This window comes from Gymnogyps californianus, chromosome 12, assembly GCF_018139145.2.
Source record: "Gymnogyps californianus isolate 813 chromosome 12, ASM1813914v2, whole genome shotgun sequence".
Taxonomy (NCBI): Eukaryota; Metazoa; Chordata; class Aves; order Accipitriformes; family Cathartidae; genus Gymnogyps; species Gymnogyps californianus.
In genome coordinates, this window is record NC_059482.1 from 10749113 (window position 1) to 10765789 (window position 16677).

Consider the following 16677-nt stretch of genomic DNA (forward strand, 5'->3'; position numbering starts at 1 on the left):
TCAAAACTATCAGTGTTGATTCTTAGAATGCATTAATCAGCCATTTCTGTCACCGTACTGGAATTACTTTCCAACTTTGTGTCAGTGAACCAAAACTGCTTCTATTCATAGGTAAGTATGCAGAGTTAGCCTTACAGAGCAGAGGAATTGAGCAGACAAGATTTATTCTGTTACAGTTTGCAAACAGAATGAATTTTAAAGATATTAACTGTATAGAAGGAGAATGTAAAAAAAAAAAAAAACCAAAAAAAAAACCAAAAAGCCAGCACCTTTTTAGGTTTTGGTTCCTGCATCTGGTTCTGTCTAGTACAAAGGTGAGCTCGTCATCAGTGTTAAATTGCCAATGCAGTGCAAAACTACAATTCTATGATGCAATTAATGTTTTGTCTCTTCTTCTAGGTAGTAACAGTCATATGCAATGGCTCGTTTGGAGGCATAATACTCCACCATGAAATTAAATCCTTCTGAGTTAATTGCTTCTTGGCCAGCATGAGTAAAGACTGAGAGGTAAAGATGTAAATAAGAGGCATTACAGAAAGGATTTTCAATGCTACAATGGGAAGCTTTTATAGTTCTTGCCATAAACAGCTGAAGTACTAGAATTTAGTATGTCGATTACATCTTCCAAAAATTAAGGCCGATAATTTCTTTTTTTAAGCTTTACTAAAAATAAAATTATTGGTTTATTAAATTACTTGTCAAATAGCTTGTTATCTGTGCTTCTCATTGTGACATGACAAAGCTTTATCTAAGCTGATGGCATGTGTAATGTGTCTAAGATCGTGTGATCCTGTCTCACTCTACCTGAGAAATTTCCCTGCTTGTACTGGTTGGTATACAGGAACCTAGCTTTCTGACTCTTGATTATTTTAACAGTAGAGGCTATAATTCTGGTAACTTTATTGCATTAGTTTTACTGAAGTTGAGAGTGTTCAGGGCTTGGAAGTTGAGTGGTATATGAGCTGAATTGAAATGACACCAACAGATTTGGGGGTAAAAGAGGTGGGGGGCTACTCAGTCTCACTGGCTTCTACTTCTTAAGTTGTTAGTGTTAACAGCATAAGATGACAGTACTCAAACAATTGAAGTATTTGGGATGCTGCTGTCCAAGAAGATACTCATAATAGTTTCTCAGGGCAGTAGACAACTCTGTCAATAAGGCCAGATTGCAAAAATGTTCGGAATTCATCAGGCATTGTATCTTAGATGGGGGGGTACCACTGCACGACACTGGTTAGGTTAAGTTTTAGAGAAGCATTAAGTAATTTTCATGATGCATCATCATTTGGTTTGCAGCATCAAAGGTAGTCTAGAATTTAACTATATAAGCAATTACATCTTGATGTATTTAGGAGATGTAATTGTGCTGTTCTTGTCTGGGTAGTAAGTAGGTAGATGGCCAAAAAATGCTCTTAGGTCCTTCCTGCAAAATACTTTCAAGTGAATGATTTTTAATATATTTTTCTTTACACAGGCTGCTTCTACAGAACATATGGCAGGCTGTTCATATAGTGTCAGCTCTTCAGTTCTTGTTAAGTTGGGCAGTACTGAATGAAGCACTAAAAATGCAAACTGCTTCTGTGCTAAATGAAAAACTGCTTTTCAGAACTGATGGAGTATGAATGTCCTTAATTGGCTACTAGTCACCAATACTGTATTAATGTAGAATTTTCCAACTCAAACTTTCTCCTGCCCTTGAGAGCAAATTATAAATCAAAGCATTTATTAAGCTTTCAAGTAATTAAAAAAAAAAAAAAAGACACAAGATTTAAATGTTAAAATGGAGGAGAAATTCTTCCCAGTGCCTTAGCTTGGCAACCCTAATGTAGGCTCTGTCTTCACTAACAATTTTTGAGCCAGGCTCATTAAATCAGTCCACAAATTGCTATTTGCAGTGATACAAATTGGCTCTTCTGTCACACAGTGTTCTCTAGTAGTTTGTTTATACTGATGTAAATTTCTGTAACGCAGGTAAGCTTTTCTGGCTGCTTTTCATAGTAACAATTCATTCTTGATGCTTGTATTTTTTATTTACTTAGCAAATTTGAGTGCCATGTATGAAAAGGACAAGAAAAATAGTGGAATATTTTAGCATAGTTGAATGCAGCTGAGAGTGTATCTAGTATCTGTCTTTGTATGCTGTTAGTTCAATATCCCTTTTCTGCAGTGGAGCATGGAAAGGAACATTGACCACCATTGATATACAACAGTTAACTAGAGAGTCATTAAGCTGCTCTGACTTATGGTGAAGAAATTTGTAACGATTTTCCCACAATCTTATTGTTACAAAAAAAAAAAAAAGGCAGCAGTGCAACCTATCCGATTCTCAAAGCATCTAGAGAATCGCCCTTAAGAGGCAATTGATAATCATTCAGGAGAAAGAACTTTTGGGGCCATGATGACAGACAGCCTTGTACCAGCCCATTTCCTAAAGAGCAGCTTTAACCTGTAGATAACCATTTAATGTTTGTAGTAGTTCTATGTGACATTTTAATTTTACTTTATGAAACCATTTCATTGTTGAGCCAGAGAGAGAGATGCATGCTTTCCTGGCCTGTTGACTCTGACAGCTGGCAAGCAGATTGATGTGCCATTTCAAGTTCTGACCTTTACAACAAAGACCTCATGCTAACCATTTATTAGATCCCAGAAGATAAAGTAGGCTTGTGTTCAGTTTGTATATACCATTGATATCTGCTTCAAGCCTTATCTTTACTGCCCCAAAATTTTAAATTTGGATTAGAAAACTGAACAAACACTGAATTAAGGAAAATAAATTTGTTCTTTTCCCCCGTGTTCTGTTTCTGTGCCTACAGGTAGGGATATTTTCTTTCTTCTCTTTGCAGCTATAAGGACAAGAAGCCTTCAATTTTGTGTATCTAAAATACTGAACGTGCAAGAAAGCAGAAACTAGGATCAAAGTAATACAACAAATCTTACAGAAGTCAGTCATCTGTTTTTTGCTTGCCTGAGATTATTTCTGGGCTAGTGTCTAAGCAGAATGATTACAGAGAACATACACCTACAGACAAAGGAACAGGAGGGGGAGGCAATTTAATGCTTTGATTTGGAGGCCTCGATTCTTCTTTAAGGGAGGAGTAGGATGAAGTAAATAAATGTACTCCTAGATATAGCTTGATATCTGTTTATATTACGAGAAGAAAATTGCTGTTTAGATACATGTCGTTATTTTTGTCTTTCTCATCAGCATACTTCTTAACTTACATGAGAAAAAGTGAGAAATTGTCAGTATGATTTCCTAAAGAAAAGATAGTTACGGAATTGCCCTGCCAGTCCTGTCGAGCAACATATGAAGCTACTTGCAAACATTGAGCAATTACATCAGTGATCTCAAAGCTACTGCAATTCTACAAGTAAGTGGCTGTAGATAAGGAGAGACAGATGCACAGAAGCGCTTCTACGGTAGCACTTAGCCTTTTTAGGTGTGGTACTCACACACCTGCCTGCTGGTGCGTCTGTATGCAAGTCCACATGGGAGTTTACTGCATTTTGTGCATCTAACCAGTGATAACGGGAGGTAGCAGGAGTGTGCTGGGGAAAAAAGAGTGGCTAAGATACCTAACTAGAAGCTTAGGAAGCTGCTAGGAGCTGTGGATGTTACAAAGGGGACAGAAAGGCGGTATGTAGGTGGACCTGGGAGAGAATTAAAGATGACATAGAGGAGGAGTGCCAGAGACAGAAGCGCACTGACGAGTCTATTGAGGGATGTAGGTGAATATGGTGGGAGGAACCTGGAGGTACTGTATATAGTGCCTGAGGGCTGGGGTAAGTCCTGTAGCAGTGGGAGAGCTCTATGGGACAAAGCGGGTGACAGGACTGCAGTGTTATGGGGGATTTGGAGAGGAGGTTACAAGCTGGAGGATGCAAAGGATGCAGAATACAGACCTGTAGGAGACTGGCTTTCATTAGTTCCATTGCTTATGGAACAGCTCTATTCTTCTTGCAAATTTGTTCATTATTTTCTGTTAACAAGTGTTATCTCTATCATACCATTTTATATAGAAAATACCATGAAATGTAAATGTAATTGGTGTTCTCAACAAACCAATGTCCTCTTTCTTCTGAAATGATCTTTCTCATCATAGCTGAAGTGCGTTGTATTGTCAGGTCAGGAGGTCAGTGCTCGTAGCCTGCCTCGTTTCTTGAATGGGTATAAAGAGGCGCATACAGTTAGTCTGATAGTTTTCACCAGCAGAGAATAGGGGGGCATGTGTATAGCAGTCTGGCCCTCACGCAGTGTTTCTATTTTTTATTAAATGCACTAATGCTATCTGATTTCTTTGCCAGATGATGGTTTGCAGTATTGTAATCAGGACTTCCTTTTTATCACGTCAAAATAAATTTTAGCTCTGTAGAGTCCCAAGTTTATATTTCCAAGTCTCTGAAATAAGAAGCTATATAACCTAAGAGCTCCTTAAAAGAGTACACTAAGTGGGTGCACTGCTAACTGAGCTGGCCAGCTAAGTTATGTATTTATGCAAATGTAGTGGCTGCTATTAAGCTAACTGATTGTGTTTGAATATACAGTGATTGTGTCCTGTGATTGCAAGGAAGTATGACTAAGGCCATGTGCAGTCTCCAAAGTATGAGCCAATAAACTGCTTTGGCCAGAAGTGTTATTATCTGAAATATGTAAGAAAAATGGAAGATGAAACTATAAAAGAAATAAGATACATAAATGGTGTATTAATCGTAAGTGCTTGGACATACGTTGTCTGTCTAACCTAGCACATTCACAAAGTGCCTGTTGTGACTGGAATTTTACAGGGTCTGTCCCAAGTTAAATTTGCACAGCACAGTGAATAGCTGCATTTGCAATGAATAAGAAGAATGTAAAAAATGTTAAATAGTGTTTTATTGCAGATTTAGAATGAGAAATGACCTGTAAGCCTGCAGAGTAGTGTTAGTCAAAAATATTTTAAATAGTTGTGCCTAGCAAAGGTAGCCATTCAAATACAATGTGTTCTGTCTACCAGAAGATGGTGCCCTAAAACACATTCAATAATTTCAATTTTTAAAAGCTGTGATCAACTGCAAAGGAGTATTTTTAAAAACATGTCAGAACAAGGTGATTTGCAAACAAATCACCCAAGTCCAAATACATATTAATGTCCAAACTTCATATTCCAAAAAGCTTGCTTAAAGTTATCACAACACAAATTAACATACAGGACCCAAACAAGCAAAACAAAGCAATATAAAACACAATACAGCTACCACTTCAAAGAAAATAAAAACTTCAGTCCCCCCTCCCAAAATAAAAACATTCCTCAGCATAATTTTTTTATGGATTTCACAAGATTTTTGGTGTTTTGTTTTGTTTTTTTTTAATCGGGCTTAAAACAGACCAGAGAAAAAGAATAATCATTACATTCCTCACCAAGAAACCAATAAATTTTAAAACTGGAAATCAGAACAGTAAATCTCTGAGTAATAATAACTCTTATTTACCTTGTGGACTTCAAGGTATAATTTCATTGCTTTCTTAACGTTGGAGACAAGGAGGGAAATTGCAAAAAATCAGTTAGCATCCAATTCAATAAGCAAATCTGTGGAGCCGCTTCAAATTGTTAAATTGATGAAGTGAGACAAAGAACTCCCTCCTGCCTTGTGTCAGTAAAACCACGCCTGATATAATGTACACCGCAACACAAGTCAGTGGGATTTTTGCCATTGTCTTCAACAGGGCTAAAGTTTCACCAGTGAATTCTTACATTTACAGATTCTCTGCTTTGTTGGTAATAAACTGTTTGCAACTCAGGTAGACAAAATCACCACCAGGCCATCAGGTAGGTCTCCCTGCCTGTTGGCTTGGGCAGCGTTTCCTTGAAGGCGCTGGCAATTAAAAGAAACAGGAGTGCACTGCTTGTGGAGCCCAGCCAGCTGATATTCACAGATCAATAACTCCACCTGGCTTTTTTGCTCCCTTTAAGTCTTAGACAAAGGAGTTTATTTAACAGAAGCAGCTGGCTTTCCTTAATACCTGATTTACTGATACACGTTAAAATCAGGCATAAGGATTACCACACCAAATTAAGAAATGAAGTTCCGCTTTTGTAATACTCTATGACAGCTCTTGTGCTCTTAGTTGTGGAAGTGTGAGTCTTTTTGCAATATATACGTTTTACTGCTGGTTGTTAAAATTAAGCAAATATATTTAAAATAAAATGGGGACATCAGCATTGTCAAGCTGTAATTGCCCAGTACTTTGGGTTTTCTTGTGTATAACAGTACGAAGAATGATGGGGGTACTTATTACAGCAACAGCAGCTTTAACTCTACACTTTTTGTTTGCACAGCCTGACACATTTGGTCCTCTATGAGAAATGCAGCAGTGCCTGAGTGTGCTATGTACCACTGCAAGCATATTTATTTCACCCATGTGGGCTACATCTGTGGCTACAGTGTGGATAAATGTTATGTTCATTATGTGTATGACAGAAGTATGATTTACTGGTGAAGAGCAGGTCTGTAGTATTGCCCCTGCAGCAGGGCTGAGATGGGAACACGGTGCAGGGATACTCTGGCCCAGGGCTGCAGCATGCTTGGCTAGGCCTGGCTTTGAGGATTTACTTACTGAGCATAAGCTTTCAACAGTAAAAGCAAGTGATTTTTATCATTTGATGCACATTGCTTACTAAAAATGGCTAGTTCCTTAGATTCCCCAGATTCTCTCGGTTCCCAGTATGTTTTTTGCATGAGTTCATACTCAACAAAGCACGTGCTTTAATGACTTACGTACCAAGACGCTTACTGTAGAAACTTGCTACCTGCTGGCAGCAGCAGTATAGAACTGTGCTGCCTTAAGAGGTGGAACAAGGGCAGATTTGTGGCTCAGAAGGACAGAGCTACAGAAAGACAAGCTCCTGCTGTAGCTTATGCTTCTGACTTCACACAGCATCAGCTCTGCAGTTCCTACTGTAAAAATAGCTGCTCAAAATGCTTCCTTGCATGAGCACACAGGCAGGGCCTCCCAATATGTCCTACCCACTCTGTTAGATTAATAGTAAAGTTATCTAATGTTGTAAAGTTTAAAAAAACCCAAAAACTTAAATTAATTTTTCTTTACATGTGCTCTGATGGACCAAGTTCCCAGGTTGACCATGAGCCTCTCCTAGTTTCTCAGGAAGACAACCTTATAAAAATTGGCAGTAAGTAGTTCAAAGTCAGTAACAGGATAGAACATCCTAGTACAGGCCCCAGGAACGGCTGAAGCAGCAGCTCTGCACCAGTACACTTGAGGGCAGCAGCCCGTGAGACATCTACTGCCCCAAACGACCTTTGTGCAGGAGTCCCAGGTGGGGTAGATGAGGGCTCAGGTTAATGGTGATTTCCACGTGCTCTGTGGAAGGAACCTCTCTCTTCTTGGTGGGTACATGTCCATGCTACATGGCTAACAGCACAGTTTGTGTCTTTGCTGACAGCTTTACCAGAAAGTCCAAGGCTTGAATGGGACGGGGACTTGAACTGCTGCTTTGATCCCGCTCAGTTCTGTGGCACATTTGCTGGGAAGCTTTTGCTGCTGATGCTGAGGGCCCGTGCTGTGTTAGTTGGAGCGGCGATGGTGTGCACCAGGATGCGCAACTGCAAAAGGCGCTTTTGACCATCACACACCTGCAGACTAGAGGCGAAATGTAACTTGTTGCACAAGTGGTAAGCTCGACAAGCACATGGTAACAGCTTGTTTAGGAGATCATCGAGAAGTGTAATGAAAGATGTGAACACATATTAGAAAAGAGCACTTGACTCCCAAGATTGGTTGTATTTTCACACGTATGTTCACATTGACAGTGGATTACCTCTCCCATGTCCAATAGATTTGCTTTTCAGGTCTTGCTCTGCACATTTACATGGTTCGTTGGATTTTTTTTTTGCTTGCCACTCCTGCACACACAAACAAACAGATTACCAATCAATTGCCCTCCACAGCTGGGGACATTTTTGAGTACACAGTTGCTTTTAATGTTTAATTAGGTATGATAACAGGATAAAATGTTCTTGGCACAGCAGAGTGCCTACAGCTTAAACTTGCAACATATTTCTCTCCTCACAGGGTGCTCAGCACCTAGCAGTGTAAGGACACCGCTCAGGTACCTATTGTTAGGGCTTCATCAGCATTTCTGCCATCAACACAAATGATCGTCAGGGATTTGCAGCTTAGTTGCAAAAAAATTAAGTGTAGGCTATGGTTTAGTATCGGAGGTCTCAGTTCAGTACCCATTTCGGAGATGGTGTTTTCTGACCACCTTTTTCGTGTGCGTAGAGATGTAAATGGCAAGCAGTGCTGGGTCTTGTTTGTTACCAGATCAACAGATGAAGCTCTTGCGAAGTTACACAGACAGTAGCATGCTTTTTTAAACTCTTGTCAATCCATAGATTGCTTTAGGCCACAATATGTTTATCATACGTTTTAGTACTGCCTTTTTCTTTTTTGAAGACTAAATAACTGCAAATAATTATCAGCTGCCATGCTAAAGCACAGGTCCTTTCAGCGGAGTCACCTGGCCAGCTCTGGGCATTTTGCACACGTGTGAGTCATTTGCAGCAGCGGGGCTGATCCCGTAACCCCCGGCCACTGCAGACACCACCGAGACGTCGGTTATTTTACTTGGCGCTCCCCGGCCGCAGCCCCGGCAGGAGGGCGGGCGAGAGCTGCCCCCTTCCCGCGGCGGGACGAGGCCGCGGGTCCCGCCGGAAAGTTCCAGTCAGGGGCGAGAGCGGCAGAGCCCCCCGGAAGGCGGGAACCCCGGGCGGGGGTTCAACGTCTCCCGCCCTGACAGACCCCTCCGTGTACGGCTTCCCTCAGGGCGCTCCGCCGAGCCCCCGCGCGGGCACTCTCCTCAGCCCCCGGCTTCCCGCCCAGCGGCGGCCCGGGGCGCGGTGACAGCCTCGCCGCCTCCCGGTCCGCGGTGAGCAGCGGCACCGCCTGCCCCGGGCAGGGCTCCGTGAGCGCTGGCCGAGGAGGAGAGCGGGCGGCGCGCAAGGGAAGCTGCCGACTCCGCCGCCGAGCAGCGCCGCGGCCGCCCTCTCCCTGACTGACTCGGTGAAAATCATTGTTTGGCTCCGGCATTAACTACATTCCAGCGGGACGCAGCGCCCAGTCTCCTTCCTCGCATTCCTGCCCCACACAAAGGAGTCCCTGCCTCGCCGCGCCCCGCGCTCCGCTCGCCGCGCCGCAAAGCCCCTCCGGGCCGGCCGCCGCCTTCGCCCCCGCCCGGGGGTGCGGGCCGGGCCGCGGCCCCGCCGCGGGGCGGCCGGCCGGGGGCGGCGGGGGCAGGGAGCCGCCGAGCGCAAATTCCTCCGCGCAGCGCGCCATTGACTGGACCGAGCAACTTATTTAAGGCTGGAAAGTGACACAGGGGCTCCTCGTCTCCGCTCGCCGCGCTCCGCCGGGCAGCCCGGCCGCACCGAGCCGAGCGCCGCGGCGCGGGGATGCCGCCGAGGTGACTGCCGCTTCGCCTGGTCGCCGCCGAGCCGCCCTCCGGAGAAGGAGCCGCGTCCTGCCGCTGCCCCGCTAGGACCGCGGGAAGGGGCTTTCTTTTGGTGTGTTTTGGTTTTTTTTTTTTTTTGCCTTTTCCCCCCCCCCCCCTTTCTCTACTCCGGGCTGTGCTTTCGCAGAGAGTTCGCCGTCCCTCCCACGCCCCGCGCCGCCGGGCTCCGGCCGAGCATGGAGAACTACGAGGAGGACATGGCACTGAAGGCCACCAAGTTCATGGAGGATCTGTCCCTCTACGAGCCCTGCCCGGAGGGTCCGTTCGGCCGGGGCGGCCGCCGGGACCTGGCGCTGCACCCCGACCTGGAGGAGACCAAGCGGGTCATCGCCGCCCACATGACGGCGGAGCAGCGGGGCCGGAAGATGAACGGCACCGCCGCGCCGCCGCCGCCCGCCGAAGCCTTCCCCGCCGCCGCCCCCTGCGGCAAAGCCTACCCGCCCGCGGCGCCGGCCGCCCCGCTCCGCGCCGCCAACGGCCGCGCCGCCGAGCCGCCGCCGGCCGCGGGGCCGCCGTGCTGCGAGGAGGGGCTGTGCACCCGCTCCGAGGTGGCGCTGCCCTGCTACAGCGGCTTCGCCGACAAGGGCAAGCGCTACTCGGCCGAGGGCTACCGCTACGCCGCGGGCAGCGCCTACGAGGGCGGCTACGTGGCCAAAGGCGGCGGGCGGGCGCCCGGCGGCCCGGACGGCAAGTACGGCGCCGCTAGCCCGCGGGCCAGCCTGGCCGCCTCCTCGCCGGGCCCCGTCGCCGAGCACGGCAAGTTCTCCAGCCCGCGCTCCAGCCTGGGCGGCGCGGCCGCCCTGCCCTACGAGAAGTTCTCCAGCCCCGCTCCAGCCTGGTGGTGCCCGGCCAGGAGAAGTACGGCAGCCCCCGTGCCAGCCTGGTGCAGTACGACGGCGCCGCCCTCAGCCCCCGCTCCAGCTACGCCAGCACGGCCAGCGACACCAGCAAGCACTCCAGCCCCCGCGCCAGCCTCACCAGCTACGACGGCGGCGGCAGCAAGCCTAGCAGCAACCGCACCAGCGGCATCAGCATGGGCTACGACCAGCGCCACGCCAGCCCCCGCTCCAGCACCGCCAGCCAGTACTCCTGCACCACCAGCCCCCGCTCCAGCTACTCGGACTCCAGGTACGGCCCGCCGGGCAGCGCCGAGCCGGAGGGGGCGGGCGGCGCCGGGCTCGCCCTGGCCAGCCCCCGCTCCAGCCTCTGCGGCCCCGAGGGCCGCGGCGCGGCAGGCGCCGCCGTGGTCAGCCCCCGCTCCAGCATCTCCAGCCAGAGCTCGCGGAGCTCCCGCGGCTCCATGAGCGCCTACCCCGAGCTGCAGCTGCCCTCGCCCCGCTCCTCCCTGCTGGGGCCCGGCCTGCAGGAGGACGGCGCCGTGCCCGAGCTGGGGGACCTCTATCACAAGATCCACGGCCAGTCTCCGCCGCGGCACGACCAGCAGCACCCGGCCGCCGCCCCCGAGGCGGCGCCCCCCTACGCCTACAGCCCGACCAAAGGCTCTGCTTCGGCTCCCAAATTCAAGCTCCCCTACCAGGTGACGCCATGCCGGGAGAGCGGCCCCAGCCAGGCGGAGAGGCGGCTGGAGGCGCTGACGCTGGAGCTGGAGAAGGAGCTGGAGATGCACATGAAGAAGGAGTACTTTGGTGAGTGAGCCGCCGGGGTGGGGTGCGGGCGGCCGCGGGGCTGGAGGGGGCGAGCGGCTGAAGGATGGCGGTGTGCAGGGCCTGCCCGGAGCCGGGTGGGTTTGGCTGTGGAGAGGGTGAGCGTGTGATGCCCGGGGCTGCTCTGGACCAGGTACCTGCTGAAGTCCCATATCGCCACAAATGCTGTCTGTCCAACTGGTGTCAGAAGTGCTTGCACCGTAGCTCGTTCTTGGCGTTTGACCTCTCTCCTGTCTAGTCCTTACGCAGTTTGCCAGGATGTGTGGTGCTTCCCCTTCGATGTGCGGATGGGAGACTTGTCTGAGGTGTTACAGAAGCTATTTGTGCTGTTGGGGCTTACAGTGACTCTCATTTGCCTCCCTTCCTCTTCGGCTGCTGAAGCTTCACCAATAACCTCCAGCGTCCCTGAGGCTGTGGCGTTTGCGATCGTGCTTTCAGGCCGTCTGTGATAACTTTTATAGATGATGAGCGTGGCTGGTGAAGCAATTTTTAGTGCCTCATTCAGTAAAATCTTTGTGGTAGTTCAGAGTGCCTGTTGGAGCCCGGCATTGTTTCTGCCTCGTGAGGCCCTGCAGGGTCTGCTCAGCATGGAAGGCTGATGGGGGTCGGTGTCGACCCTGGGACAGGAGGGGAGTTTGGGGGAGAGGAGAGCTCTCTGTCCTTGCTGAGGCTAAATCAGCCTGTTGGTCATCTCCTGAATTTTTGTTGCTTCTTTATAGAACAAAAGTAACTTCCTGAAATGAGTGAACACGTTTCGTAGTTACACTAGTTAGGATTAAGCTCTCCTGTCTTACTTTGTACTGGGTGGAAAAGGCCAAAATGCCTTTGAAAGATGACCCTGGAGTGTGCAAATACTGCCCTGTTTGTCCTGCGCTGGCAAATGCAGATGAGCTGGGTGACTGCTGGACCTGGGCAGCCGTTGGGAGCAGTTTGTCCCCTGCTTGAACGAGGGGTGAGGGCTTTCGCATAGGGGCGTAAGGAGGGAGAAAGAGGGCTCTCTCCCTGCAGAGGAGGGAGAAAGAGGCCTAGGAAGATGAGGGGCTGTGGATGAGTCAGCCCCCATCCATGATGTTTGAGGGGACAGTTATCTCTGCGCCTTTGTGTGCTGCCTGGGTGCAGGGGCAAGGCTCCCTGGCAGTGTGTGATTTCTGACTGACATGAGCGTTGCTGAGGATGGAGATGTGCATTACCTTGGTCGCTGATTTAAACACAAGGATTCAAACTGCTTTTGGCCCAGCATTAGTGCGCTCTGCATGGAAGGGAGGAGTTGCAGGGCTCCTTGCAAACGTCTGCAAGATGCTTGCAGTGAGACAGACCTGGGCCAATCAGCGGAGGTAGCTAAGCGAGCAGTACCCTCTCCTACAAGGAAAACCTTTCTGTGAACTGTAGTGGCATAGTTTCTACAAGCTCTTGTGCCCAGACAAAGGAAGCTGAACACAGTGCTTGCTGCCTCCCTCCATCCCGTGTGGGGCTGATAAGAAGGCTGATGGTCATCCACTGCATCTTTTGTGGGGTCTGCAGCTGGTGTGGTACTCCTCACCAGCTGAGTGACTCCAGCTGAGGACAATCACAGTTCACTTCTGAGTATGTGCAGAAGCTGCATGGGAGGGCTCGTTAACACACTAACTGTGGGAAATGTTACCTTCAAAATTTCTGCGGTATACAGTAAGAGATTGATAAATAAGATGTATTCAGAGTAAGAAACAAGTTATAGCTGTCCTGAGTCTCTGAGAGGGGTTTCCAGTGGCCAGGGAAGATGGGCGTGCAATCAGGGACTCCAGGAGCAGCCCTGGGGAATCTGTGTTGTGGGTGGGTTTTTCTTATTTGTAAGAGTTTGCCTGTTGCGAGTGTCACTACTTGCAGGTATATTCTGTAGCAATGTGTTGCAGCATGCCCTAAACGTCGGCAGATGCGTCCTATGTAGGATCAGCAGTAAGCTTGCGCGTTTATGCCGAGAGCGCGTATGTACCAGCTGCTCTGTAGGTGTTTGTTGTAGCAGCACAAAGAAGTGCTGCTGTGCCTTGCGTCCTGGAAGCAGATGAAGCCCAGAAAACTGGGGTGCTTTAAAAGAAAGTTGACTTCTGTGAGTTGTTGAGGTTTTGATAAATCCTGGTGGGCTTGATCCTGCATTTCTGGTTCAGGTCACCCATGGAAGTGAATGCTGAGCTTCGGCTGAGCAAGCGCATGAGGGATTGGCAGGAATGCCTGCAGGCTGATGGGTCAGAGACAAGCAGAGCAAGAACAGGATGGGGAGAAGACTGCTATTTAGTTTGACTTACCTGAGAGGGTGTTGAACAATGTTGATAAAAGGAAGCAAGGAGGAATGTATTGATGTGCATAGCAGCTCGCACACACTACAGCTGAAGTCTTTGCTTATGCGTTCACTCCCTTAGTGCTGGTGTCTGGTACGCTCCGAAGGTAGTCGTGGGTTGTTCTGTGATGCCTATGGAGAACAGAAGTGTTGAGCCAATAGTCTAACAAGGTAGAGGGAACAGAGGAGATGGTTTAATGCTTCTCAATTAGATGAGATCAGTTGTCTAGTGAGTAAATGCTTATATGAGGACACTGGTAATTCTACTGTGTTCTGTCCACCATCGTGTCTGTGTCCATCCTGTGTCTGTCGTTCCACCCCCCCAACAAAAAGAAAAATTAAGCAGTGTATTATTTTGAAACTGAGGTCAAGTGACTAGCCAGTCCTGTTTGGAGGAGGAACAACTCTACTCTGCCTTAATTCTGTTTGTGGGCCAGTTTGAGTGTTCCCCTAACTGCACTCATGCTGGCAGTCCGTGGCTGCTCTCCCACACCTCACTACTCTGCTTCAGGAGGAACCTGTAGTCTGGGGTGGATAAATACATGACGGAGGACATGTGCAGGGTCTGAGCATTGGAGAGGCTCTGGGGGAGCCAACCAGTGTGCAAACCGGCAGGTCTAGGGGACTGAGCTGTCTCTGCCTATGCTGGTATGAACGGCTCTGAGCAGCACTGTGCTTACCTTCTCCATCCTCCCCTTTCTTCCAGCAGGCTTGAGTGCATCTGTAGAGAGAACGAAAACGCCCTTCTGCAGTTGGTTTAATCTGACTGAAGATGACAGTGCCGCAAAAGGAGCGCTCTGCATCTGCCCTACCCCCAGTTGCACAGCTGAGAGGTAGCACCCTGCCACTTCAAGTGCTCACAGCAGCACATTGCAACCACATGCGCTCACTGATCTTACAGAAAACGAAGCCTGCAGAGAAGGAAGGGAAGAGGGAGGGTTGTTTTGGGCTGCATTGGTGGGCTGCTCCAATTCATCACTGTCGATGAGGTGGCTGGAGCTGACCCAAGGGATAGGGTGCAGACAGAGGGCTCCAGGAGGCTGAGACTGTTCCTTTGGCAGCAGCCTGCAGTTGGATTGGGTGAAGCTGTGAGACTTCATTCCCTTGTAGCTGCTTCCTGTGCAACCCCTGCCCAAACTGTTTCATCCTCAACCCTCTGAGACCCCCTGTCTGTCCCCTGTCAAGGTATTGACAGTTTAGTAAACATGCTCAGTTTAGTGGCAGATGCTGAGAAGAGAGGTAATAAAAAAGTGCTTTCACTCACTTTCATAACTGTTCTCAGCTGAGCATTTGTATGTGATGAAGTGAATTGTCAAAGTTGTTTTCAGGGATGTTTTAAATTGAATGTGCATCCTGAGGTGTCAACAGGACATTTGTGAGTGTTGGAAAGTCATCAGCTCAGGCACTGTCTTAAATTCCGTTTACTTTGCAGAATTCTTCAGTCTGATGTCTAGGTGTTGAAAAAGACAGTTTAAGGCAAAAATTGGATTTTGGCATGCCCATCCAAGTCAAGCAATCCTTGTGGGACTGACTGCAAACCTACAGCTTGTTATCTACCAGGCAGGGAAGTGTCATAGTGTTGAACAGTCGTGCTGATTTGGCTTTTGTTTTTGAACAAGATCTCTCTGTGTGTCCTGTGGCTCCGCTGGTGTGTTGTCAGAAATGGGAGAGTTGATGGAGGGGCAGAGGCAGCAATCCTGTGCTCCTGGCAGCCCTTGCTGTGCTGCAGCCATTGCCCAACAAGGGCTGTCTGCTCATCTTGGTCAGGGTGATGGGATCCAGTGCAAGCAGTGACTTAATTGTCTCACTGTCTTGAACTGAAGAGGAGAGGGAAGAGGCACCATGAGACTAGGGAGGTGGGGGGACCGTGGATCGTTTCCTGCCTGTGCAAATTCTAGAGAGAGACAAGCAAGTTTGAAATCTTGCTGGTGTCCTTCAACACCCCTGTGCCCTTTGTGAAGGTGCTTTTCCCCATCTCTGCACATCATGTGTCTTCCCTGCCCCTTGCTGCCACCTCACCCCCATATCTCTCACATCCGATATGCGGAATACAGCAAGTTCATACCACATGCGGTACTCCTCAGTGAGGAACAAGTGGTCCTGTCAGAGAGCTGTCACCTTTCTTATCTTGCACAGGCACCTTTGTCTGACCGTTCTCCACCCTGAGGGAAATGGCACCTTTCTCGGTACCTTGTAGGAGGTTTACCAAGCGAAGCAGGAGTTGGTTGATGTCTCAGAATGAGACACAAAGTCTGGATTCTGTTAATAACCCATTCTTACCCTGGCAAGTAGGCTTGACTTTTAAGAGCTTCTGGATCTTTCCAGAAAGCCACCCAGTAGTACCAGCACACATTTTTTGGAGCACCACCAAGAAACGCTGCTGGTAACATCTTGTTGAAAAGCCTTTGCCCTGGTAGGTAGGTGAAGGGAAGAAATAGATCCCTAGACCCATCCAGGCACTTTCTGTCCTTTATGTACATGGTTATCCATGCAAATCCGTTTCTTTGCATTGAGAAATCCTGCTGGCATTGCAGGATTGGCTTTTGGGCCCTGCAGTGTGCTTGTGAGTTCAGAGTTGTATGTTCATGTTTCTTTTGTGTGTGCAAGTTGATGTGACAGAATGATGTATATACAAGTGAGGTCAAAATTAAGACAGATAAGTGGTGAGTGCCTAGAAGCTGCATTGCTTAAAGATGAAATTTGAAAATCTGAACAAAATTTAGGTGAGCTTGCAGTTGATGATCAGAACACTTGAGGTATTTGCTGAAGTGTTGTTTTCTGTCTTATGATTTCCTGAAGCTTGCTTTGTGAAATATTAGATCTTTCCTATTTCCATTAAAATAGAGGTAACGGTTGATACATCATACTGGTTTTGGAAATAAGCAAAGATTTATTGTCTGGGAATTACTCTGTATAATTCAGTTATACTTTGTATAATGCAGTTGAGATCCTTCAGCTTTTGCAGTTGAGGCTGTCCTGTGAAAAATTATTTCTTTTCCACTGGATTTGAGCCTTTAATAGGCAAACATCTAAATAGAAATAAACTTGTATGGTGTGATCTCCTGAAGTGTTCAAACAGGTCATGTACTTCAGAGTTTGGTTTTGCTAATCTCCCAGTTACAGCTGGAAAATATGTTGCTGAAACTGATTTGAGAGTGGTCAGGCTTTTTTAGCTGAAATGCAAGAAAGC

The 16677-nt window shown here is 48.0% G+C and overlaps 1 protein-coding gene across 1 annotated transcript in view; it reads left to right on the plus strand.

The window, feature by feature from the left end:
- The first annotated feature begins 9299 nt into the window (after positions 1-9299).
- The window catches only part of WTIP (WT1 interacting protein), an 84382-nt gene continuing 77004 nt past the window's right edge, over positions 9300-16677 (plus strand). The window contains 3 exon segments of the mRNA XM_050904229.1: positions 9300-9564; positions 9640-10330; positions 10333-11158. Coding sequence (XP_050760186.1) covers positions 9689-10330; positions 10333-11158 — 1468 coding nt within the window. The 5' untranslated portion in view covers positions 9300-9564; positions 9640-9688.